Source organism: Musa acuminata, chromosome BXJ1-3, assembly GCF_036884655.1.
Source record: "Musa acuminata AAA Group cultivar baxijiao chromosome BXJ1-3, Cavendish_Baxijiao_AAA, whole genome shotgun sequence".
In the NCBI taxonomy this organism is placed as follows: domain Eukaryota; kingdom Viridiplantae; phylum Streptophyta; class Magnoliopsida; order Zingiberales; family Musaceae; genus Musa; species Musa acuminata.
In genome coordinates, this window is record NC_088329.1 from 46,153,243 (window position 1) to 46,179,290 (window position 26,048).

At 42.5% G+C, this 26,048-nt stretch overlaps 2 protein-coding genes and 1 long non-coding RNA gene across 9 annotated transcripts; 1 reads left to right on the forward strand and 2 right to left on the reverse strand.

Annotated features, from left to right (window-relative positions):
* Positions 1-857: 857 nt before the first annotated feature.
* On the reverse strand, positions 858-4,882 carry LOC135638430 (IQ domain-containing protein IQM1-like). The gene is made up of 10 exons (XM_065151545.1): positions 4,745-4,882; positions 3,367-3,876; positions 3,172-3,286; positions 3,010-3,075; positions 2,791-2,879; positions 2,605-2,692; positions 2,381-2,518; positions 2,148-2,240; positions 1,901-2,002; positions 858-1,673 (listed from the first exon to the last, which is right to left on the reverse strand). Exons 2-10 carry the CDS (start codon positions 3,864-3,866, stop codon positions 1,218-1,220), a joined length of 1,647 nt encoding a protein of 548 aa, XP_065007617.1. The 5' UTR covers positions 3,867-3,876; positions 4,745-4,882; the 3' UTR covers positions 858-1,217.
* A 4,504-nt stretch (positions 4,883-9,386) lies between these two features.
* On the reverse strand, positions 9,387-13,899 carry LOC135635656 (protein HOTHEAD-like). Its single transcript, XM_065146888.1, has 7 exons — positions 13,760-13,899; positions 13,459-13,614; positions 12,362-12,716; positions 10,910-11,220; positions 10,444-10,829; positions 9,778-10,346; positions 9,387-9,672 (listed from the first exon to the last, which is right to left on the reverse strand). Exons 2-7 carry the CDS (start codon positions 13,526-13,528, stop codon positions 9,618-9,620), a joined length of 1,746 nt encoding a protein of 581 aa, XP_065002960.1. The 5' UTR covers positions 13,529-13,614; positions 13,760-13,899; the 3' UTR covers positions 9,387-9,617.
* A 1,685-nt stretch (positions 13,900-15,584) lies between these two features.
* LOC135635659 (uncharacterized) lies at positions 15,585-25,117 on the forward strand. 7 transcript variants are annotated; one of them, XR_010495696.1, is made up of 8 exons: positions 15,585-15,710; positions 16,087-16,150; positions 19,655-19,717; positions 20,195-20,421; positions 23,722-23,779; positions 24,033-24,105; positions 24,272-24,694; positions 24,780-25,117. It is a non-coding gene; the product is annotated as an uncharacterized LOC135635659 (long non-coding RNA). The 7 variants fall into 7 exon arrangements; XR_010495694.1 differs by having other exon boundaries at positions 23,722-24,544; positions 24,623-24,694; XR_010495690.1 differs by having other exon boundaries at positions 23,722-24,105.
* The last annotated feature ends 931 nt before the right edge of the window (positions 25,118-26,048 follow it).

The following is a 26,048-nucleotide window of genomic DNA, read 5'->3' on the forward strand; positions in this document are numbered from 1 at the left end:
AAATAATAGAAGATAAGAACAATAATGGAAGAAGCTTTATTGAAAAGGTGAAATAGTTTAGCTTGAATACATTAACATATCCCTCTTCTATTTATACAAATTAGGAGAAAGAATTTGATTTTCTCATATAGTTGGGAAAATCTTATTTCTTATATAGTTGGGGTATTTCTCATATAGTTGGGAAAATCTTATCTTCTATCATGCCCCCGCAAGATGGTGCTCCTGTCAAGGATACCAATCTTGGATCGACGCAAAGAATAATTTATGAGCCAGAGGCTTCGTGAGTAGGGCAAGAGCACGCTGTTGCTGTTGCTGTTGCTGTTGTTGTTGCTGTTGTTGTTGCTGTTGTTGTTATTGTTGTTGTTGCAATTGCGACGGCGACGACTGCAGGCTGCAGTAGAGGAGGAAGCTGTAATAGAGGTACAGTAGAGGAGGAAGCTGCAATAGAGGTACGGCAGAGGAGGAAGCTGCAACGATACTACAATAGAGAAGAAGGCTACAGCAAAGGAGGAAAGATAGGGTAGTGCTGGTGAGCGTAGCACTAGAGACGCCACAGCGGAAGGGATTTCCCTCAACAGAGTAGAGAGATTTTCTCATTTTCCTCGTCCATGTATGTTGGAAGCAAGGTCAGATTCCGGCTGCAACATGCATGCACCTCGACCTACTTTTCTTTCAATATGAACCTTAATCTTTAGTCCTATAAGAATAATGATATGCGGTTTTCGTATTATTCTTTTTGTGATACAAAATATTAATTTCATGTTAAGTTATGAGATGTTATTATCAATTTGCAGGCCACATAAATCGATTCATTCAGTTAACTCTAAAAATAAAAAAAGGAGTCCCCCATCGTTCAATAAAATAAAATTGTGTAAATTACATTCCTTTTGGGAAAAAATAATAATAATCCGACTGACTACGCACAGTATCCCAATCGAAGAAAAAGAAGTAAATGTTGTGCACAATCGAACATATTTCCAACGAATAAATTGGAAGAAAAAAAAAAGAAAACGAAATCACCGCGAAAAGTTGGTTCGTCGATCGATCAAATCCTTAGCCAAAGTCAAAAGACAAAATCAAGGGTAAAAGAAAAAAAGAATTGTGTCTGGCTTCTGTAAAACTTCTAGAGCTCAGCGGAGCTTCGTGTGCCACAAGTCAGTTTCGGCCGGGAGATCACGGCCGGTTTCTATTTCGTGGTTGGTGGAGCCGTCATCACATCATCTCCTTACGTGCTTAGGTAGCGTGAGGGCGACAGTGGGGGTCGGAATGCCCATGTACTGAAGCCTAGGGGACAGCCTGACCCTGGGGCTTGGTCGTGGAGACGGGATAGGGACTCTGTTTCCGCTGGGTGACGGAGTAACTCTCGGTGAGAGGTTCGCTTGCTCGAGTGCCTTGGATCGGAGACCAGGTGGGTAATCCCGAACGCACCCGATGCGAGCCCCGGCAGCTGTAGTCCATCTACATGATATGCGTTTGTCAAACTCCGACGCCACCACCTCGTCCACTCTGTTTTCCATTGTTTCGTCTGGCCTGGGGTCCTCCGAAGGTTCCGTAGCTTCCGTGACCTCGACTGTAGTGGAAACTGCTAATGCATCAGCATTGTTAGCGTCAGCTTCTATCTCATCGTTACGTTTCTCCAAGGAGGGGTAGTCATCATGGTCGACGGAACACCTCTGCGATCAAAGAGTCATATTTGTCCCGTTAGCAAGATTTTACCTAGTCAAGAACTGCCAAAATGTCGATCGATCTCAACAGGAACCAAATTCATCTTGCAAGTGCGGTTGATATTTCTCTTTACCACTCGTACAACAGCTACTGCTTATAAAATTCAGGTTTCCGGTGGCTAAAATAGAACGGACGTGATGAAATATTGTAACATCTGCTAGGAGTGTATATTTACCTTGACGTTGCTGAGGTCTACATCGTTGTTCTCAAGGAAGGTGATAAATTCCTTGAAATTATCCTCGGTTGGGAGGTAATGACCACTGTATGGCCATATCGCCTGAAGAATAGCAGCAAAAGGGAAAACAAAAAACAAGGTTTCATCAGAATGCTTAATAACTCCATCAACTAAACATACAGATTCTTGTGATCGTTGCAACTTCGTTTTCCAGGAATTCGCATCCGATTAGGTGTAAAATAAGTACCTGGAGTACCCCTTGCGCAGCAACCAATCTTCCGGCCGCTGTTGTCGCTCCCCCAGCTAGAAAACTCGAATGCTGGAACGCGCCTTTCTTTTTCTGCTCATGGAAGAACATATGTTGGTATCAGACAAGTCGAATCCTCAAATAGAGCAGCCTAGTTGAACACCGAAACTTGGGGCGAAGCAGATATGTTTTCTTTGCTTGAGTTCTGATATAAGATGGATGTTCACCGTTACCTGTCCCACGTACAATACTCTCGATGTGCTTAGGACAAATATCCACTTGGAACCTTCCGTTGTACAAACAGGCATTCCGCTCACTTTGTAGACAAGCTTTCCATCCTTGACCATGACTTCATATGCTTCCCTCTCTTTCTGCACACGAGAAAGACTTGGTTTCTGATTGGTGATATATTTAGCTCATATCATCAGAGGTGGTGAAGTGATAAACTCATTCATACCGGTCCAAGATATTGGATGCGCTGGTTCTGAAGATGGCTTCTTGGGTACTTTTCGAGATTTATTTCCCGTCCATCGCCGACATCCAACCTTCATGTGTGCCAAAAACAATGAGAGAGAGAGAGGTCAGCACCGAGAGTTCCATCTGCTTCCGCATGAGAAGCCATGTATGCTAGGCATATATGTACCAGTAAAAGAATGGTTGGGTGCTCTCGCTCTCGAACCACACATCATAATAGCAATGCAAATTGTGGCCGTACCGATGACGGGGGTCGATCTGCACGGTCGATATGTTTAGTGTTCGAAAGATTCACAGCGCAAGACAAATTACTTGATTTCCTCCTATCCTCTCTACTCCGCGCTGCGCAAACCCCTTCCTAAACAATGATACGGAGAAGGAATCTTACCGCTTCCAGCCAGTGTTGTAGTGCTAGCTTCTGGGCCTTTTCATCTTTGGACAAACCCTTGCCAACCTGAGAATGACGAACGCCTAGATCAGATTGGTGGAACAAAAACGAGGCAGACTGCAGAGCCCAAAACAGATGCGCAAGATAAATGGCATTCATTACCTTGGCTACTCTGGTCCGAGCCCTTGCCCATCTCGAAACCGCCGTCTCTGGTTTTTCAACTTTGAAGAATGACATAGAGCTATGCTCCAGAGAAGCAAAATCTAGTGCCTTCCACCTAAATCAAAGGACGGATATCAGAATATGATCGTCGTTACATAGATTTAAGTTTGTGCCGCAGAGTCGGAGACGACGAACCAGAGCTCCTCGACCACGACGGCGCAGTCTGCTAGATTTCTTCTGGTTCGGTAACTCTTGTAGACGTTCTGCAGCTTGGTGGCTGCCGCATCAAGTTCGTTCGAAGGTCTAGGTGAAGAAAACTGGGGAAGGCGGTGTGGGAGCTTCGGATCAGGGAGCGCGAGTTTCATCGAGCTCTTACAACGGAAAGCTAGTTCCGCTTTCGTCTCATCTGTGACTCCATTCTCGAATGCAAATGTGGATTCCAGCTCGGTCACTTCCGGCTCCCGGCTTTCGAAGCTTAAAGGCTCGTCCGTGACGGTGCTATCGGATACACTAGAAACCGCCTCGTTGGATGCATCACTTGGTTTGAAACTGAGTGACCTCAACGCCATCTTGATGTCTTTTGCACCGAAGCTGATGGATCTTGCTAGAACATCTTTTGTTTCCGTGGAACCAAGTGTTCTTGTCCACAGGCATCGGATCCAAGCCCACGAGAGCAAGGAGAGGGATAAACCCATGGAATCTCGACTGTCAAAACATACCACAAATCACAACTATAAGTTGCAAAACTCGATAGCCGAGGAGAACATAGTAATTCCACGTAAATATATAATAATACTGCTCTTATCAGACGATAAAAGGAGAACGCAAACGCGGGGCTACTTTTCAGCTCTATATGCCACGATGATCGAACATGAAAGACCTCGTGGAAGTAAGCCACCGTGCGTGGGCCAAGTCGCCTCCTGCGAACTTGAGTACATCCCCAGAGAAGGAAGAGTAGGAACTATCTGGGAGCAGATTGGTCAGTCGGACGTGAGATCAGTCTCCTACAGCTACCGATACTCTGACCAAGGCATCTGATATGTACGCTGATAAGCGATTTGGTGATCGAGTGTCGCAACTCTCTATTGGTTGATTAACCCGAATACATATAGTTGAACCAGAGATAATTCAACATAACCTTAACGGGGTAGAAGAAACATTAAAGGGTTTTGCTAAACATTGGAAATTTTGCCCATCTGACAAGATTCAAACCTAGAGGGGTATGAGAATTAATTTGAGAGGTAAAAAGTCTCGGTCGCGAGATTTCATGTGAAGAGTGATCCCCGGGCCGGAACTCTTTCGAGTTGCATGTTGCTTCAGGAATCACTCTCTATCCATGCTAGCTAAATCGAAAGGGTTATAAAAAGTATTCTTAGGTTCGTTTGTGGCTTACAGAAATCATTTCCAGACTTTTGAAACGGCAACCATACGGGGCTCTCATTGATTGTACAACTGATGGAGCATGTGAAAGTGTAAACCCACAATCCCCACCCAGAAACAGAAAACAGACAAGTAAAGAAACGGAACATCAAAGCAAAACTAGCAAGAGATGCAAAACAGGCAGAAGAACGACCTCAGGTCGCTGTAAGCGGGAGATCAGAAGATGAAGAAGAGAGAGGAGCAGCTGATCGTCGAGGAGACAAGAGCGAGAGAAGGGTGCTGCACGATCTCGGATCTCTTCCTCCTCTGAATTTATAAAGGCACACGATCCAACCAAACTAGGATGGTTGAGCTGCAATTGCGGTAGCAGTCTTTTGTAGCCGTCGAACATCCTGGCCGCGGTGTCGTGGAAGTCAAAACGGGTGGGGACTCAACTTTGAGAACGAAGGAAAAAGACGGCTGACAAGCGTGGATTTGTTTCGTGGAACAGAGACACTTGAGAAATGTTCAAACGTTTGCCTCCGCCATGGACTCCAGAGGAAGGATGTTGACAAGTCAAGGGGCAGCGAAAATATTGTAGACCCGAGCCACATCACCGTGCCCAGTGGCATGTAACTCTACAGCATCACATAGGCCATGGCCTCCAGCATTAATGGCTCCTCTTGATTCACAGTACTACGACTCATATATCATCAACTAAATTAAAATTATGGTATAAGAATCGAGGAAGAACTCAACTCTGTAACGCATGATCACAAGGATTGACTAACGGCGGTGGTCTTTGCCACCGTACGTACACGTAGGTTCACGAGGAGTTTGTCCCTTGATGGATGCGACGACGACCGGCCCGTACAAAGCTGTTCTTTTCGGCAAGTAGAGATTTTCGTCAACCGTTTTTAATCATCTATTCAAATTCTTGTAATTCTAAGTCAACTTTATATTATTCTTAAATTCTAATTTCAGATATATATATATATAAGGTAATTTTTTTAAAAAAAATTAAAAAATTTATATAGTGTTATAATTTTTAAAAATTATCACAAAGCATTTTTTTAATAACGAAAATACTTTTGTCGGTTATCGATTATCGTCACTGTCGAATGTCATCATTAGTGTGAGAGATTATAGGAAACAAAAAATGTTATGACTATAAATACAAGGGTAGAGAGAGAGAGAGAGCAATAGAATTAAGGTGACGAAGGACTAACAATCATTTGTTTTATAAGCGAGAATAACAAGAGCAAGGTGTTCACCGCTAGGTGTTGGTTACCTTTATGCAAAACCATGTTTGTGTTACGGTACGATAAGTAATTATCAAGAGAGACCGATGGGATAGAGGTGCAACTAAGTATGTGAGCCAATCTGTGCGTATTGGTATAGGTAATTAAGAACTTGTATTCTCTCGTATCTCTTCACCTATCATTGTTTTTAGCAAAGGAAAGAGAAGGTAAGGCGACAAGGGATTTGACGAAAACGAGATAAAATTATCTTTTCGTACGAGCAGTTTTATAAAAAAAAAAATCATTATATATATATATATATCATTTTTATTACTATTAAAATAAAAAATAAAAATTCCTTTTATCTTTGTCTACAGCAACAATGGCATTTTAATTTACAGTTGTATGTGTTTTCCTTAATTAATGGAGCAAAGTGTCCGACCCTGATTTACCCCTACACCACATTCAAGTTTTCTAGCTCAGAGGTAAAGATCGGTTTCTTTGAAGTATTCAAAGCTTCCTGCTCGTGGCGAGCCCACGAGGGAGACGAGGGAGGGGTCAAAGTCAGGGCCTTGCAACTTGGCATCATCTACGTGCGCCTACACGTCCGGTGTTTGACTGTCGAACAGCTGCGACGCAAGAGTAACGCCGCGTAGGAAGCAGACACGATTCCTCGTGGCATTCATACCAACCCCATCCCATTTATCCATTCATCCAACTGCTCCGGATCGATGTACGTCGACAAAATTGGGTGCCACCACAATGTTCTTCGACTTTGTTTTGTAACTTTACGGGCAGCATGTATTCTGACTCGATGCTCTCCATGAGCGTTTCTATAAAGAAAAGAATATACACTCGAAGACTTGGTATCGAGGCATTGCTGACATGGCGTAAGAATACTCTCAACTTTGGGAAGAAAAAGGAAACAAAAGTGAGATCAAACTAAGACACGAATCGGGCTCGAGGTAGTATGGATCCATCAAATAAAGTTGTTCAAATGAAAACAGCTGCCACGCGGCTGGCAAAATTGTTGCCCGCCCGATCGATTGATATGGTCTCATGTTCAGACCAAGTCAAAGGTCAAACTCGTTACAATCATGACTTCTCATGATATAATAATACGTATTCTGATGACTCTTGGACATGGACGCTCCTAGGAAGAGCAAATATCGTGAACATCCCTTTATAGTGAGTGATCCACTTCATTCGAGTCTTCCTTTCTTTTCACCCGTTTGCATAAACGAACCAAATCAATGTTGTTTACATCCATTCCTTACTCGACTCGGATGAATGTAATAAAGTTGATATGGACCAAATCAGAGTGACGATTGAGAAGACGGAAGGGAGCAGGTGGGAGACACGGTCAAATTTCTCATTTCCAATCCTCCTAATAAGGTCGTCCGCTGAACACGCAAATCTGTATGCACGAAAAGCAGAGCTCGTGCAAGCATGTAATGACTACGACTGTCGTCCCTTTGGAATTTGTCGACGGATCCGCACCGAGAACAAGTCCATCACGTACTTATTTGGAGAACATATCCTGCATGGGAAACGAATAAAAACCCAACCAGCCGCAGATCAACATTCTGCGGTGAGAGGAAGCTCCACCGCTGCTTCGTCCGTGAGACAGCAGAGGAAGATGGATAAAGAAGCAGCAGCAGCAGACAAGGAACAAGGACCAAATCTCTTCGTTCAAATACGAAGAAGAATGCAGCGCCGCTGACAAACGAAATCTTTTAGTCGAGACCTAAAATCAAGTTTGGACCAATCACTGTCGCCAACATTCAACGCTCACTGCAAACGAACGGTCAACCCCCAATGACTTCATTGGTTCTACCGCTGCATCGTACGTTTCGCGGGAAAGGCGTACGTACGTTACCTGAAAGTATTTCCGGTGCGTGTCGCTTGTGAAAGAAAGGGCACACACTATATTAATTTAGGGAGCTGGACGATCAGCAGCAGCGAACAAAAACCTTTTCGAAGGTGAGTACTATTGACGCTTGCTTCCAACGACGAAAAGATGAACCTTTTTGGATGAGAGGAATTTGTCTTGAAGAAAGGGGAGATAGAAAAAAGCTCAGGATGGGATCTTGAAGATCTTATTGGTCATTAAATGGTTAATCTACATCGTTGTGTTTGTTGTGCTTTTGGACCTTTTTCTTTTGCCCCCTCATCTGGGCTGCATGCGCTCATTAATCTCGCTTTGGTACGTGCTCATCTTCGAAAATGTAATGTGGCAGCCCAAGAAGATAATATTTTCTTTTGAGTCGGACATGAACCAGTCGTCTCCCGTCTCGTAAACCAAAGAGGATTTAAGCGATCTCAGCAGCATGCATCATGCATGCACACCGGTCCCATTCCTAGCCTGTTCTGGACTCCTGCGCGACCGTAGTAGCACAATGAATAAGAAGCAAGTTCTTGAGCTCGTGCTTGTAACGACGGCGATCGAGTAGATCACTAATTCGGTCCAGCTTAATGGAAATTAAGTAGTCAACTAACTAACTAACAATACGTGCCAAATTGAACTAAGCCTGGGTGTTGACCTGTCACCCCCTCAGTTCCAAACACAGAGAAATATCAGAGACACAGCAGGAGGAGCGGAGGGATGCAAGTTGAAACCACTACGTAATTGGGGTTGCAGTTCGGGTGAAGGGTAACCCAATTAGAAATCCTAGGAGCACAGTTTTGTTGCGTATATGTGCAATCGTTGTTGGGCCTCCACCTACGCTTCGGTATCTTTTTAAGGATTGCTGCTCTTCCTTATGACTTTAATCATAAAAAATTCGTGAAATTTTGAATTCAGAAACCGACGAGGAAGAGAGAAGCGATGAGAAGTCGATCATGTTGTGGACCTCAAATAGTTGGGACGTCACATTTATTGTTGCAATCTTCTTCCGGCCCTGCCACTGCGACTGGCGGGACAGCTCTGCCTCTCTATTATGGCAAAACACATGTTGCTGTTTCGACCAGCTTCGCTCCTCCGTGGGTGGTGTGCTTAGGCTTACCACCCCGGAGAAAAAGAAGAGAAGAACGGACCGTCAGAAGGTGACTGTGACGGTCTTCCTGTCCACATTACTGTTTCTGTCGTTTGTGGAGGGGTGCGAGGCTGGCCAGCACTGCTTCTGCGAGTGCATGAAGAAACGCATTCCTCCGGAGATCGATCGTAAGCGTACGCATGTACCCCGAGGAATGCGGCGAGGCATGTGAGAAGATGGGGTTCGAAGGTGAACCGGAAGGAGGGATGGAGTTGGTGTGAGAAGCTGGAACATTAGGAATGTCACCATCGTTTCAGCCAGCTTCGGATCGCCTCCAAGTATATATATTTGTCTCTCTGATGATCTCCGAGTCTCTGCTTGGATGGTTTTGATCATCTGAATGAGTTGGATCCAGTTACTACTACTGTATGCACACATGCATGGTTATCAACAGTATCTATCTACATACGCCCGGAATCATAAATACCAAAAGACGGCCGAGAGCAGCCTTTTCATCCGGGCTCGATCCATCTCTGACAAAGCCTCAAGAATTGAATCGTGTAATCACTTACTATTAGTGCGCTGGAATCTACCATCAATAACGAACAAAAACGAATCATCGTTGTCGATCAGCAAATCATGACATAAATCCACAGAAAAAGTGGATTACTTCAAAGAGTACGATGTAACCAACAACGCTTGTAATTTGCAGACGCAGAGAAACATGTGAATACCACCAACTTATTCCATATCTTTCTGATTCTTTCTTTCCTCTTTCAAAACTTCCGGGCGAATCCCGGCGTTAATGAATTAGACTTTGTTCTTTCGTAACGAACCGCTACATGGACGTTCATCCGTGACACGCCGACAGCTACGCTCCTGCTGCTCTTCCCAGTCTCTTCCTCAGTATCTTCGCTCCCATGTATCTGCAGATTTAGAATGACACAACAGTTTCACAAGATGGGAAATCGATAAACGGTCCATCTGGATTCTCTAACATCTACCAGCAATTCCGGTACGATAAACCTTACCTTCCCATCATCATTACGGTTGCCTGAGGATTGGTTCCGGGGGATCGGTCAAAAGTGGAACCATCGACCACTCTGAGCCTGGACACACCGAGAACTCGGTACTCGCCGTCCACCACCTTCCCGACATGGCAACCCCCGTGGTAGTGCCATATGGTGGTCACGCTGTCCCTGCAGAACTGCTCCACGGATGCAGTGTCGTTGGTGTGCTTGGGTATCAAGTTCACGTTCGCCTGCACGCTCATGTTCAGCAGCATTCGCATCGTGTAGGCGTCGTCGACGGTGAGGCGGGCGAAGCGCTTGGTGCGCACGATTTCCTCGATGCTTCTGATCCCGTACACGCATCGCTTGAGGTCGTATGGGTGGCTGAAATAGTTGAAAGTGACGGAGGGGTTGTTGTCGACGTCGGTGTCGTTGAGTCTGAGACGACCTCTGGAGAGCGGCCCGTCGATCTTTTCTAGGATGAAGCCCCCCTGGAATGCCTCCCGTGGCAGATTCTGCTTGTCTCTGGCGTACCTCTTGGCGGCTTCAAGGCTACGCTGCTTGGGGGGTATGGTGGACAGTTGCCCGATCTGCACGAGTCCGCACAAAGTCGATGACTAACTCAATTTGGGAGACAAATCATCGAAAGCAAGAGGTGGTCGAAGCCAGCAACGGGCAGTGCTGCACCTCGGCTGACATTATGCCGTGGTGGCATCGGATGCTGTCGGATGACTGGCCGAAGCCGCTGCTGGCCTCGATGAACACGCCTTTCTTGGTGATCCCAACGGTCTGGATGAGGGACTGCCGCACGGGCTTCCTGGTGGGCATGAATATGGAGTTCAAGGGGTTGTCCGACATGCCCTTTCCGACGTGTGGGTTATGCAGGACGAGCCGAACGTCCAGCTTCTTGAGGTGTTTCTTGTGCCCGATCCCGCTCAGAAGCAGCAGCTGAGGACTGCCAATGGCACCCGATGACAAGATCACTTCGCTGTGCCTCGCATTCTTGAGAAGCACCCGGTGTTGCTTGCCGTTCTCATCCTTAAATCGGACGCCCGCTGCCTTGGGCCGCCGCCCTGTTTTGGTCGATTACTATCATAGTAAGGCTGTAGTGGTTTTGACTGAAACATCATCTTCCGGTGTTTGGAACCTTTACCTTTGGTGTCGAAGACGATCTTCTGCACAGTAGCATGAAGCAGCACCCTGAGGTTCTCTGGGTTTCCAGCGGCGAGAAGATCTGCGGCGGTGTGGCGGAAGCCATCCTTGTCGAAGATGGTGCCGCCGATCTTGGTGCCGTAGATGTGGTCGTAGGTGTATCCATTGAACGGCGAGAAGCCGGCCTCGACCAGTCCATCCCGCAGTGCAGCCTGCCAAGGCGCGACGTCCGGCCAGTAAACGATCCTTCGTTCTACCCAAGGGTACGATTCGTTCACCAGCTCCTCGTCCCAGCCAGCCGCCTTCACGAAGCTGGAGAACAGGTAGCAGCAAGCGATTAGGAAGACGATCCCACATTCGACGCCCGGCCTCGATCTGGGATCGACACGCATTGCTTACGATAAGGTTTAGTCCGACGGTTTCACTCTGTCCGAAAGGTGTTCTGGGAATCGAGGGGACCAAGCTCCGAGGTTTGGGATGGAGATAAGAGACGACATTTAATAGGACCGATTGCGGTCATCCAACATTGCAGCAAATTAAAGCAGGAAGCCGATCGAGAGGACAAAGTTTTACTCCTAAGAGAACCAACCTCCACCAACTCCACTAAATCGTGCATTGGTCTCACCAAATTCACGTTGCTTGGTGTTGCTAAATGGAGATCCCGAAAGATAATGCAAAAAAGCAAAGAGAAAAGAGAAGAAGGAGGGCAATTTGCTTTAGGAGAAAAGCACGGGGAATTAGATGAACGAAGCAGAGGCAGGTCATGTTGGGAGGAATTATGGAACTTGCGGCGGGACAGAAGACTAACTAGTATTATATGAGGAATGATGGATGCTCTGATCTCTTCAATTTGCAGCGAACACCATCGGTTCAGAGAGGGGAAAACATGGTAGGAGTCAACATGAGTATATTTATTCCCTCTATGGTGGTGGTGGAGGATCTAACCTCTTTTAATGTGTTGTGAGGCATCCTGTTCTTGACTTGATAGATATTCCCACCAAAATAAAAATGGATTTCTACTTGATATCAAAGACCGTCAGTCACTAAAGCTTCCCTTGGAAATGAGCAATAAACATTTTATCTCATCTAGTTAGTTGGCTGTTGGTATTGTCAGCGTCACTCTTATTGAATGCACTATCGCTGGGCTTCTCCTTGACAACGCATCTGACACACTATACGAACGCGATTACGTGATGCACAGTGTTACCTTCAGTTATAAGGACATGCACCAAACGGCAACATGGAATAGGGTGTTGGAGACGTTGTTCCATTTAACCGCCGAGTCGAATGCTACCAAGTATAGCACATGATATATATATATATATATATATAGAGAGAGAGAGAGAGAGAGAGAGAGAGATGGGCTAAAGGGATCACCGCTGAGCAATGTCGAGAAAAAAAAGCAGCAACGGCAGATGGAAACTAGGATGAAATTATTGACTGAAACATGTACCTTGGGCTGGCCCTGCTGTAGAAGCCAGCGTTAATGCAAGTGCCACCACCCAGGACTCTGGCTCGCGTGTTGATCACCCCGTCGGTGGAAATGAATGACTGCGACGGAGAGCTGGGGGAGGTGTCGGCCAGGCCGATGTGGAAGTTTTGCATGCGGGTTATGTTACCATTGCCGTAGGGAGAGCCACCCCTCTCCAGCAGCAGAACACTGTAGTTTTGGGAGAGGGTGGCAGCCAAGGGACATCCCGCCGTGCCCCCCCCCACAATGATGTAATCGTATTCCGCTGCTGGTGTCGAGGAGAAGCTGCTGGCTTCCCTGAGACGACGGTGCCTCACCTCGACGGCATCCCTTCTTCCTGCAGCTCCATCAAACAAGAGATCAGCACTGGCGAATTTTGGCTGCCTCCTTCCACAAAAGACATCTCTGCAGCCGTACTCACACAAATGTTACAGGTACTCGACGGAAATCGCAAGAGTGCGTTGCTCGTCTCTATACGGAGCCACACTCATAGCTCCCATTCGAGAACGATTTAGAACTTAGCCATGGTAAACACAAGTGACGTTGCTACAACTGATTGCTTCGAAAAGGCGAAAATGAATTTGAAGAAACAAAGAAAACCACCAGTGGCTTTTGCCATTATAGTAATGGCTTGATTCTTTTGCAAAGTTCACAGCCACCTCATAACTACTTTCGATCGATCGATCGAGAGAGAGAAAAAGGAAAAAGCTACGATTTGTGAAGGACAGAAAAAAAAAAAAGAAAAAAAAAACTCCGGATTTTATCAGAAGACAGAGAGACACGAAGGAAAGGAAAGCAACGAGGAAAAAGAAAGCACGGTATGATAGGATAAGAAACGGCAGCAGAAAATAAAGCATCTCAACATCAAAATCAATCTTCTTTCTCTGTGCCCGAGTGTTACCTGAACAGGATTTTACAACTCCAGGCAATTACGAATACAGTGTCTAGCAAGCAAACAATTCCGGCCACACTATACATTGGAAATCCAGCAAAGACTCCCCATCGAAGAACCACCTAATCCTCCCTAAATGGGGGAAAACGAAGAAAAAAGTAGTCAACAGAGGGAAAATATATCTGACCTTGGGTTGATCCAAGGATGCTGAGAAACATCAAGATCTTAACGAGAAGTTCTCCCTCCTTCGATACCATGATTACAAAACTAAGCACCGCCTCTAAATTCCTTGCCAGTGTCAACTCTCTTCCCCTCGGAGTAGACGCAACCTCCGTTGATAAAGCTTCAAAGCATTTAAGAGCGACAACAGACTTCAGAGAAGGCATTTAATAAAACATGAATGCTGGGCAGAGTTAGCACTGTTCACAACCAACTCAGAAAATTCAAGCTGCATTACTAAAGAGAGAGAGAGATCTGGGCAGAGTTACCACTGTTCACAACAGACTTCACTGATTTCCCATGTTAATTGCCGCTGAATTTGCTTGCTTAAAAGCATCCTACAAGATCTGAGGAAGATGTTCGTGATAATCTCCCTCGTCCTTATAGAAAAAGGAAATGAAGATGCTTGACATCCCTTCTACGAGCTTTCCAGTGACAACAGCCACTTGGAGGTTCCAAATTTTAGAGCACTAGTTCACATCACATCCATTGGCTTCTCTCTAGTTTGTCATTTGACGAGGCTTCACTCGGTCACTTCCTCTGGTCGGATGGCTTGCTCTTCAAAATGGTCACTTATATCGGTCTCCTCACTCAAAAATAGCTATCTGTTCCATAACAAGCAATTTCTTCCCATGGGATGGATACAAGGAGAGACCGTGTGAGATCTAGCGTTTGGAAAACCGTAGCTATCTCCGATTCAATTAAGACAGTGATGTATACCAAATGCAGTTTATGCTGAGCCGAAGTCACCAAATATAACAATTTCACAATGCGCCAAGTGCTCCTTTTACTCTGGGTTGTTGCTCCATGGGACCAGGTTTGGAAGTTTAAGGTTGTGTATGTGTTTTTGGGCCTTCCTTCTGCTGCTTGCTTCTCTCTCTCTCTCTCGGGAAACTCGTCTCTTGATGGAGATGAAAAAGGTGACTCTGCTCTCTCGTCACTCGCTTTGCTGGCAGCACAATTCTCCCATCGCTGCTACTGCGAGGGAACTGCAGTAACATTTCGATGACGTGACACCATAACTGACTGCTTGAACGGAACACTCGCTCGATCTCTTTAAGAAGCTTAAATGTAGTCCCGGCCGGCCTATTCACTGACTTGCTTTCTACCATACGTCACAAAGGGGTAACACGGTTGCAAATGCTGCATATTACTCGTTCCAGTCACAGCTAGCTACCCAAGGAAGCTCTTATTTCGGACGAGTCGCAGTAAATCGAATAGTTATACGAGTCATCGAAAAAGATGGCATCAACTTTGTTTCGGGGTTCGGTGAAGGGAATAGTACGTGCGGACTGCAGCGAGAGTTTCAACAGCAGACTGCAAACCTTTGTTATTATGCATGCGCTTAAGGTGGGTGGTGGGACGAGCTCCGTATAAAGGCTACATGCATGGCTGGGAGCACAAAAGGCTTTTGCACACCGAAGGCCAGACCGCGATCGAAGGTGGGAATGGGAATTCGCTGCCATCCTTGGGAAGCAAGTCGTTGGATGGGTGTGCGAGCCAATCAATGTCTTCTCTACTAGTGGACCATGGACTATGCAATGGGCAAACAAACAAGTGTGATGAACAATGTATACTCGAGTGTACAGATACATTTTTGGAACCGAGGGATGGCTTAAATCAAATATGGATGGTTCATTGGAACATGGTTTCTTCTTCATCAGGGTCCCGTGATGATGAATCTCGTTTGTGTGCACCAGGCAAATTCATCCACGATGATGGATGGATGGATGGAGGGAGGGAGGGAGATATTCCAATAGCAGCCACCAAACCTATAATTGAACCACGCATACGCTTGGGAAGAGAGATGTTTCCCCATTGGAAACTCCTTAATGTCACTAGACATAACTCGAGGAAGGAAGATAATAGATGTGTCAATCGGTAGTAGCATGCACATACATGCATTTACGTACTAGTTAAATTCGATTGCGGTTCACATAGCATGTATGACGCCATGCATGTCCGTACCCACAATATGTACTAGGACTGCGGATGTAGCAGGCCAGACCTCGGAAGATACAAGTCCGGCCCATTACCAGCCCTAAATATTCAGACTCCTATTTCAACTGGGCCGCCATGGCTTCCCCAGGAAGGGGCCGGATAGGTCGGAGAGCCCAAAGCGGACCTGCGAAACAGGCGTGAGGGGAAGTGAAGCGCGACAAGGAGATGAGCGAGAGAGAGAGAGAGAGAGAGAGGAGGGAAGGTGACGGTGGACGTGAGGTACGCGCAGTGGAAGTCCCTCGTCCCCCTTCTCTACGACTGGCTTGCCAACCACAACCTCGTCTGGCCCTCTCTCTCCTGATGGGACTTCTCCCTCTTCTTCTTTCTTCTCCTCCTCTTCCTTGTCTTCCTCTTTTCCTCATTCCTTCTTTGGTTTGCGGATCATGACTAGGGTTTTCCCGAAAGGAACTTGTTCGACGGTTTTGCATCTTTCGTCTTAGGGTTTCCACTTCTTTGAATAAAATGGGATAATCCAGGAATAGTAAGGGATTCTTTCTGGTGCTTAAATTGGTTTGGTGAACCGAGTAACTAATCTCTTTTTTGCCTCATGCACCTCATTGTAGCTTTAGTCTTCATTTCTTCCTCATCTGTGTAGGTGGGGGCCTCAGCTTGATCAAGCAACATACAAGAATCGCCAGCGTCTGTACCTCTCTGAGCAGGCAAGTGAACCTATATTTTTTAGTTTCAACCATTATCTTGCCCTGCATTGCAATGCATCCTTTCTCTGTTGCATAAATGAATTCTGCTTATGGCCACTAAGCCTATGCTTGATCCATCTACCTGCATAATTACAAATATTTGCCCATTATGTGATTGAGAACTCTGTTCACTCTTGTTCGAGCAGGCTTGCTTGACTGTATTATTTCCCTTCATAATCTCATTGATATTCATTTTATGTGCCTTGTGCTAGGTCTAATAATTATTTCATTTTGAATATTTAAAACTTCTTATTCACTAGTTATTGACAGTTCAAAAACTTTGCAACTAAGTCCTCTATAATGTGGTTTTGGCAATATCAAATATGTTGATGTCTCTTTTGCATGACCTGTGTTGCATGCGATATCAGACCTAAATTCTCCTGTTTATATGTAAAGGTCTATATATTGTTGGATACCACCATTGACTTCTTAATTCTCTTCTGCGTTTCATTTCAAAATAATTATGATACCAAGAGATTGCACAGCATGAATAAGTGCTTTAACCATAGAGAACACGTGAAGTGGGTTTATTTTCTCTAAACTCTTGCTATTTTCTTTAAGGTGGATTACAAACAATCCGAGGGACTAATGAAGTCAAACTGCAATGCAAATTATCTCTTGGAGAATTGGTTCTATACATCATATTGTCATGATTGAAAAGATTAAAATCTAAAAGTTGAATTTCTAAAATCCCAATGGGATAGAAACCTATTGTAAAATCTTATCGACTGTATACAAAAATTTCTTTTTAAAAAATGGTTTATTTCTTTACATTGCCTAACTCTGGTTGAACTTAGGTACTGTAGATGCTAATTGTGGGTTTAAGAATGCAATTTATGGACCTATGAAAGCTGTTATTTTCTTCACTTCACTTGATTTTGATTAAACTGAAACTATATAGATTTTGTATTCAATTTGATGTTTCTATGTATGAGTGCCACTACAGGTGTTGTTGCACTGTAACTTTCAATACTATCTCCCTCCCTCAGATTAAATTGTAAGCCATGCCAATCAATATGTACAACAGGTGTGGACAATCCATATGAAGCGGATGATAAGGTTAACCGGCCAAATTATTTAAACTGTCGGCTAGTTCTTTAATAGCCACAATGAGGTTAAAAATTGTTGCTATCATGCAACTAATATTTTACTTTCTTATTTATAATTGGCTGAAGTGTTGAAGTAATTACCAAAGCACAAAAAACTCTATATATACTTATGAAATGGGCTTGGCAAACAGGAAGGGTCAAGATTCTCATATGCAGCATTTCTATTGAAGTTTGACACGTGAATGAGCTATTATGAATGTTGTTGTAATGTGTATTTATCTGAAGCAAAGCAAAAATAGTTTCGTCACTTGAAGGGAAAAAAAAACACCTTTAGTTCGCGATGAGAGGTGGGTAACGTGGCAAAGTGTGCTTTGCTTTCTCAATATTTAAGTGCATAATATATATGCTAGTTTGAATATATTTTTAAAATATATTTGGTGTGTTGTATTGCTCTCTAACTGTCTCTATAAGCAAGAACATTGTTTTTATGTTCAGTTGGCGTTTGAATTTTACTTATGTGCAAACAACTTATTTTTTTTCGTCAAGGTTTTGTATCATATTTATTTTTCACTTTCATTTATTCTTTTTCTTACATTTTTCAACGGTACTGGAGGACATTCTGAGATCATCTTATTGTTGCCGATACATATCTTCTACTGTTGTGGAACAGAGAAGGATTTTCTTTGAGTTATATGTTTGCTGATGTAGACTTTGCCAAAAGTGTGTATTTAATCAGTTGTAACTGTTGAATCTCGAATTTTGATGATGAAATCAATTGATGAGTTATGATCTAATGTGCGTTTGAGTGACGCAGGACTAACTTCGATTAAGGAAAGACAATTCGATTAAAGCAGGAAGAATCATATGTTGAGCCGGAGTGGAACATGTCAGAAGATTGGACGTCGGGCTGGAGGAATAGTCGATGTGTCGGAAGGACTTCGTGCTATGAGTTCGGGCATCGGGTCGAAGGATCGGGCATTGCGCTAAGGAGATTGGAAGTTGCGGGAATCAACATGCGGATTGGGCAATACGCCAAAGGAGAGGACGAAGCGCCGAAGGATCAGATGAAGCGCCGGATGAACCAATGACATGTCGGACAACATAGGATTCATGCTTGTAATCGTGTGCCTAGATCGAGTTAGTTTCGGACTATTTGAGTCGGTTTTGGGATGAAACAATGCCAACTCAATTAGGGGCCAATTGGGCCTGAATCAGGGCTGAATTGGGCTTTTTGTTTGGCTCATTCAATGACCTATAGTAGGGTCTGTCGATAGTACTGCCACAGTCTCCCAAACTATGTCAGGCTGTGGTACCGCCCAGATACAGTCTTCCAGACTATGTTAGACGGTGGTACCGCCAAATTAGGCGATGATACCATCTAGTGTCAGTGTTAGATTGGGCGGTGGTATCGTCCAGTGTCAGACTGACAGGCGGTGGTACCGCCAGTTATCAGTCTGTCAAGCGGTGGTACCACCAATATCCCGAAAACTTGGGATGAGACCGTTTTGGCTCTAAATTTGAATCCATTTAGAGCCTATAAATACCTCCATCATCTCTGCTCGGTAAACATAAGAACTGAGAACAAAAAAGAACGAAAACGCTATTGTAATATTGTGAGAATTCCTCTCAGGCTCTAAGTGTTGGGTTAAGTTTAAGAGAGGGGTGAGTGGTTATAAAAGTTATCTCCTAAACTTGTGAAAAGGAGAAAAGGGTGTAAAAGGGTAGTTCATTTTCGCCTATTGAAAGAAGATCGGTTAATGGAAGCCGGTAGCCTCAACGAAGGAGGAATCGAGAGTGGATGTAGGTCACGACGACCGAACCACTATAAATTTGGTGTGCCTCGCTTTCTCTGCTTGTTTACTTATTTTGCAACTGCTTTACCTGCTCATTACTACTCTTGCAAATGTTTTAAGTTTAAACATCTTTTCGATATGATTTTATCGTACGATATTTTTCGACGTCGTTTTCCTAGAAGCACCAATTCACCCCTCCTTTTAGTTTCGATTTTGATCCTAACAGTAACGTTGCAGACTGATGGTTCCGTACCAATAGTTGTGAGATTGTCAAACCAAGAGTTGCCGCCGCATAGCATATATCTCAGGTTACTTGGTTACATAGACTATATTGGCGACATAAACATCTACCATTTTGCATGGCTGCTGTAGAATTTTTATTTATGTTAGAACTTGGGACTAATTCTTCTAGATTACATTTTGAAATGAAATGCAACATTCCATTTTAACTACCCAGATTCATTCAATAAAGCTGACAAATAAGCAATAGAAATTGTGATGTTGCTTACTCTAGTCACTTGCACGGATCTACCTGGTGAAATATGCTTGCATGCCTTGCAAGTTAAATAATGTCTTTTTTTTCTTTTGTGGTGCTAAAATGTTAACTGATGTGATGCTTGCAGTTCAATGAAGAAACTCATTCTCCATTTGTTAAGGAGTACAAAACAATTATACATCCAGGGGAGGTACGAAATAATCAGTGTCTTTCACATATATGTCCCTCTCTTCCTCACTGAATCACTGTACATCTAGAATTGGTGTTTACCAGATTCAATCTGAAGATTTCAGATATGACTCTTATCATGATAATCTTGTGAAAATGAATCTTGAATGTGATTGCCAAATTTAGTATTTCAGTTTTACTTTTCAAAAATAGCCGGTTGCCGTGTGTAATAAAGCAGTTATGCCTCAAATAGTGTATGTAGCTTGCTTAAAGAAATAGTTTTAGCAACATAGGTTTTGCTACTATGCTTTTCAGACATTAAATTATGTTAGGTTATTCTGTTGAATATGAATGGAGCAGTTGGATTCAACATTTTCCCACTTGCTTTGGTGATTTTTTGATGAGCTTTTGTATTTAGGAACAATGATTTGTGTTCTAGGTGGCTAGATCTATATGGAATTGGAAAATCAGGTCCTCATTTATGTCTGGCTACATGCAGGTCAACAGAATTAGGGAGCTTCCTCAGTACAGCAAAATAGTTGCAACACATGCCGACAGTCCTTATGTAGTGAAAATATATTGTTGCGGTACCATTTTGAGTTTAGTTCACTTTCATTGGGCTTTCTCTTATTTCTCAAAATTCTTATGATGGTTCTTATCTGGGATGTTGAGCTGCAACCTAATCATCATCCTATGTTAGGAGCTACTGAATCTCGTCCAGATTTGGTTAGTCAATAGTCTAAATGCTTTTGTGTTTCAGTAATGCTAACATTTATACATCCTTCTGTTTGGTTATGTAGTGGAAATCTTGTTCTTTTACCAAAGACTATTAAAAATGATGTTAATATTTTAGATTAAGAAATATTACGGGTTAACCAATGAGCATTTGTTAAGAAGACAAAATGTTTTGCAACTTTGATGTTGTGGGTAGTATTCAATTTACCATAAAGTTCACATTTTATAGATATTGATAAGTCATCAACAAAATGTAAAATTTGCACTGGCTATGTGTCCTACTGAACCTTTTGTGCTTTCTGGAGGTCTTAGCTCATTCTTCTTAGTATCATTTTAAATTGGGTTAAGGTTCATTTTAGCTCTTGTGGTTTTACCCATGTATCACTTAAGCCCTTGTGGTTTATTCATGTCTAAAATAACTCTTATATTTTTAAAAACATAGTATATAAGTCTCTTCCGTCATGTCTGAGTTAATAGACGTTAGAGTCTGCTTATGTGGCATGCTAACTTATAATAAACTATTAATATAATAACACATGTAATTTAAGTTTAAAAAAGGTCCATTCTAGCTTTGTTTTGGTTATGGACCACTTAAACCCTTATAGTTTTGCTCATGTCTAAAATAATGTATACGTTTTCAAAAACATAGCATATAAGTCATTCTTGTCAAATCTGAGTTAACAAACATTAGAGTTTGCTTACGTGGCATGCTGACTTACAATTAAAAAAATTGAGACTACCATCAATGACGGGAGGAGGCGTTATCGTGAAAGCGATCACCAGCAGTAGCACCCAACCGCTACTGCTTAGCAGGGCGTTGTATGCACACAGCCTCTCTTGCGTTGACGACAAGCTCAAGAGCTTCCAATCCTGCTTTAGGTGGATGTGCATCAACCGATCCGACGCTAGGCATGCAATGGTCTCTTGATCCCTCTTCCTCCTCCTGGGCATCTTCGTCCCCACCGCCTCCCACTTCGTCCTCTCCTGCGTCTTTACCGGTCGCGCCTACGACGTGTTAGTCTAGCTCTCCCTTACCTTCGCCTCTGATCTCTCCTACCTCTACCTCTCCGCCTTCGTCCGTTGTTACAACCTTTGCGACGTCCTCTTTCTCGACGAGATAGACCTTTTTTTTAAACTTAAATTACACATGTCATTATATTAATGGTTTATTGTGAGTCACCATGCCATGTAAATAGACTGTAACGTTTGTCAACTCAAACTTGACGGGAGGGGCTTATATGCTACGTTTTTAAAAATGTATGGATTATTTTAGACATAAACAAAACAATAAGGGTTTAAGTGCTCCATTACTAAAATCGTAGAGATTAAAATGGATCATTTTTTAAAAAACTTAAATTACACGTGTCATTATATTAATAGTTTATTATGAGTCGACATGCCACATAAGTAGATTCTAATGTCTGTTAACTCAAACTTGACGGGAGGAGGCTTATATGCTACGTTTTTAAAAATATAGGGATTATTTTAGAAACGAGTAAACCATAAGGACTTAAGTAGTCTATGGCCAAAACCATAGGGGCTAAAATGAACCTTAACCCTTTTAAATTCTATAATCTTTTCTCTTATTAAGTATAGGCCTTCCTGCATTTGTTTGTTTTAATAGTCATGCCACTTATTTGGAATGAGTTTTATCATACAAGGTTGCTAAGTCCACATATTGAAAAATACATTTTGTTATTTTTTCAATCCAAGGGTCTTTATATAATCTCTCCCACTTTAACCTTTGGTGTCCTTGGAAGGGGTTTGCTTTTATAGTTTGGAATTGTTTTCTTTTTGTTATTTTGTGGGACTAAGGAAATTCTTTTCTTGTTTTACTCGAAGCAACAGTTATTTTAGATTATTTTAGTGTTTATGGAGGTATCTGCAAAGATGGTCCAATAACTTGCATGGAATGCATGACTTAGTGATTTAAAAAGCGATAGGTGCCAAGGTCCAAAAATGCCGAAACGCTAGGAGCTCGGCCAAGCAAAGCGAAGCACTCTAAAATCCCAAAATATAAAAAATATATAATATAATTAAAAGTCTACTTATTTAAATAAAAATATAATATTAAATTAAAAATATACTGTTAACAATATATTACTTAAGTTAGAAGAGGAGAAAAAGATATTATTTGAAATATTAAAATATAACAAATAAATAATATAATTAAAAATATAATTATTTAAATTAAAATATAATATAATATTAAAAATGTACTATTAGCCGTATATTACTTAAAGTTAGAGGGGGGAGAAAAAAATTGTTAATAGTAATAGAGGGAGATAACAATAGCGCTGCGAATAATAGCAACGACAGCGGTTTAGTATAACAATATATGACTTAAAGTTAGAGGGGGGAAAAAAATGTTAACAGTAACAGAGATAGCAGTAGTGATAGCGGAAGCTGTGGATAGCAACGGCAACAACGGCGAAAGCTGAGGATAGCGACAGCGACGGGAGCTCCAGAGGGCGTCCGTCGGTGGCGGAGGAACCTACGGTCCTCTCCCTTGATAGTGGAGGTATGCGACAGCAGAAGGAAGCTATGGGGGCCGTTAGACTCGTTCGTTGACAATAGAGGAAGGCTCGGTCCGCTGCGTCTGCAGCGAAGGCAATGATAGAAAGTGTCAGTGGCGGAGACAGGAGCGCTAGAGTTCCTTGGGGTCGCGCAGGCGTGAAGTGTGGTTTTGAGGTAAGAAACTACGAACCGAATCAACCTTAAACCTGTTCGGTTTGCCTAATAGAGTTAGGCGCTTGCCCGAAGTGCCCAGTGCTTGCGTTCGGGCGGGCGCCCAAGCGGTGCCTCATTGAAGCACGCCGCCTAGTGCACACATGAGGTGCTTGGGCCTTGCCCCTCGCCCCACCCGAGCGCTTAGGCGAGCACTCGAGCGCATATTTAAATCATTGGCATGGCTTATAGTAATTTTATTCTACTAATCACTTTATCCATATAAAGAAGACCACAATATTATTTCTCAATCGTTAAGGACTATTGGGTATCACTATTCTGTCATGGGAAATTTAAGATTGGTTCAGTTAAAATTGCCCACCCATAATCATGCAACAGTCTCTTTTAATGCATATGGTTCATCGACATTAACGTTCCATAACAAACTGCTACTTTAGCTTGCTAATGTCCACAGTTTACATGAGTAAGGTTCTTTATGAAGTTGTTTGTTGCGTCAAATCCATGGTTATAATTCTTTCTCATTTGCTTATGATTTTTCCCCCTTTAGAAACATTGTCCTTCGTATTCACGTAACCTTGAAGCTTTCCTTCTCTCCTCTTGTAGACATTTTACCATAGTTTTGCATACTATAGGGAAGGACAATGTTGCAGATGCGCAGAAGGTACTTCCTGTGTGATTTTTTTCATATGACTTCATACTGTATGATTCTTGAACATTATTCACCTTATTTGTCCAAATTTGAGGTTTCTAAATATTTGTTTCACTTTTCTGGGTTATGTTGCTTTTTCTTCCTCCTATATTTGCCATGCTTGATTAGACATTTTTCTGTTTTATGACGAACTTAGAAGAAGTTGTTTGTCTGTCTCAATATTATTTTGTTTTTATACTGACAACACCTTTTAACTACATTGAAGTGAACGGGAACTTTGTAGTGTAGGCGGTTGGCAGCAGTCCAGTATTATTTAGTAGAGCCTTGTTCACCACTGGGTAAGTCCAATGATGATTTTACCTGCGGTACAGTTCATATCAGATCGAGCTAAACTTGTTTTGCCAGAATGCAATTCTAGGATGGTTTTACCTGTTAAGTATCATTTAGTAGAGCCTTGTTCACTGCCAGGTAAGTTTCATTATGATGATTTTCCCTATGGTACAGTTCATATCGGATCGAACTGGATGAAATCACATGGTCAACATGTCGATGATTTTCGGAATGGTATACACTGGCCTGCACCGACCTGTATGGGCAATGTTTAAAACCTTGCAGCATTCCGAATGCATGGGACTTAAATGTTCCATTGGTGCTGATTGAACATTTTAGTTTTCTAAGGGTAATAAACAATTATACTTCATTTGTCCTAAAGTTTGGTATCATTTGATTGTGGCAATGCATTGCCCCTTTAGTGATGCACACAAGCATGAGATGATGGTAAGCACTCGAAGCCTTCTTCACTTGTTTACACGCTGCTTTTATCCCTATTATAACTTTTGTGGTTGTTCATTGTAGGGTCATCACCTCATGACCCCGACCCTAGACTGTGCTTGGGACACTTCAATCGCAATGTTGGCTCTCCCGAAGGTGCGCAATGACTTGCAAAATAAAACAGTCGTAATTTGGTATCATGAGTAGGCTGCTTGACTCCAGATTTAATTGGATGAGTTAGGGCAAGCCAATGCCTCCATGAGGCTCTCAAAGCTACAACAGCAATTGGAGGTAGAGAAACATGCGACATATGATGCTCAGGCCGATCAATGTTGTTACCATGACATGGCATTGATGTCCTAGTTTGAAGTCGATGATCTCCACCATGTGGTGAAGGACCACTGTGGACAACTTGAAGATGAAGAGGCTCATCGTCTCGACTACAAGACCCAAGGGGGCATATTTCGAAGGACACATGAAATATTAGTAATGTCTTGGAGTATTGAAATGTATTAGCTGAAACATGGAGCCCATTAAAAATTATCCATTTAATAAAAATATAAAATCTAAATTGCAACAGCTTGTTGAATGATATGTTTGGGCATGTGATAGCAAGATAATTGTGACTTTTGATAAGTTATCGATGAAAAGTTCAATCTGGTATAATATAACATTTCGTTCAATAGGTATATTTATTTTTGATGATATTGGCTTGAATAAGAAGATCAAAATTGTATTTTGTTTGACTTAAATAGTAATCTCTTCAGAAGAAGAGATTTCTATCCCATAATGTAGCTAAGAGAGCAAAGATATATGAAATTAAATCATTCATGTTCAAAAGTTTTAAGATCTTGTATTTTAATATCATCATCATTAATAATTATATTATATATATAGATAGAGCAAAGGATAGAGGTATCTCGATCCATCTTTCAACTTTGGAACGAATAGAGCATTATCATAAGCACTTGATCGAAATGCTAACATCATACAAGTAAATTCGACAAACTAAGCTTTTTGAAGTCCATATAATACCTTACATAATTGATAAACTTTTCTCAAATGGATAATCATAACTAAGAAAAGATTACATAATATACTTCTTGAACGAGTCTTTATCAAGGAAAGCTTTTGTTTTTTTTTTTTTACATTTATTTAGTAAAGCATCCAGGGATGTGTAGCTAAAAGAGAAATAAATGTTCCAACTATAATTAATATGGCACCTGAAACAAAATTTTCCCTCATAGTTAAGTATCATGTTCTTTAGCAAACGGAGCTTTGTATCACTCAATAGCTCCATTAGATCAAGTCTTGATCTTATAAAATCATTTACATTTTGATATGACATATTCTGGTATTGTCAACGTGGCAACAATGAGGAAGGTCAAGATTGACGCGATACGATGAGTCAGTATGATATCTCAAACTTGGATAGGACGATCGTTTGCTCCCGCGCTGTTCGATGTCGTACGAGATAGTACAGCATAGCATCGAGCTGTTCCAAAAAGCT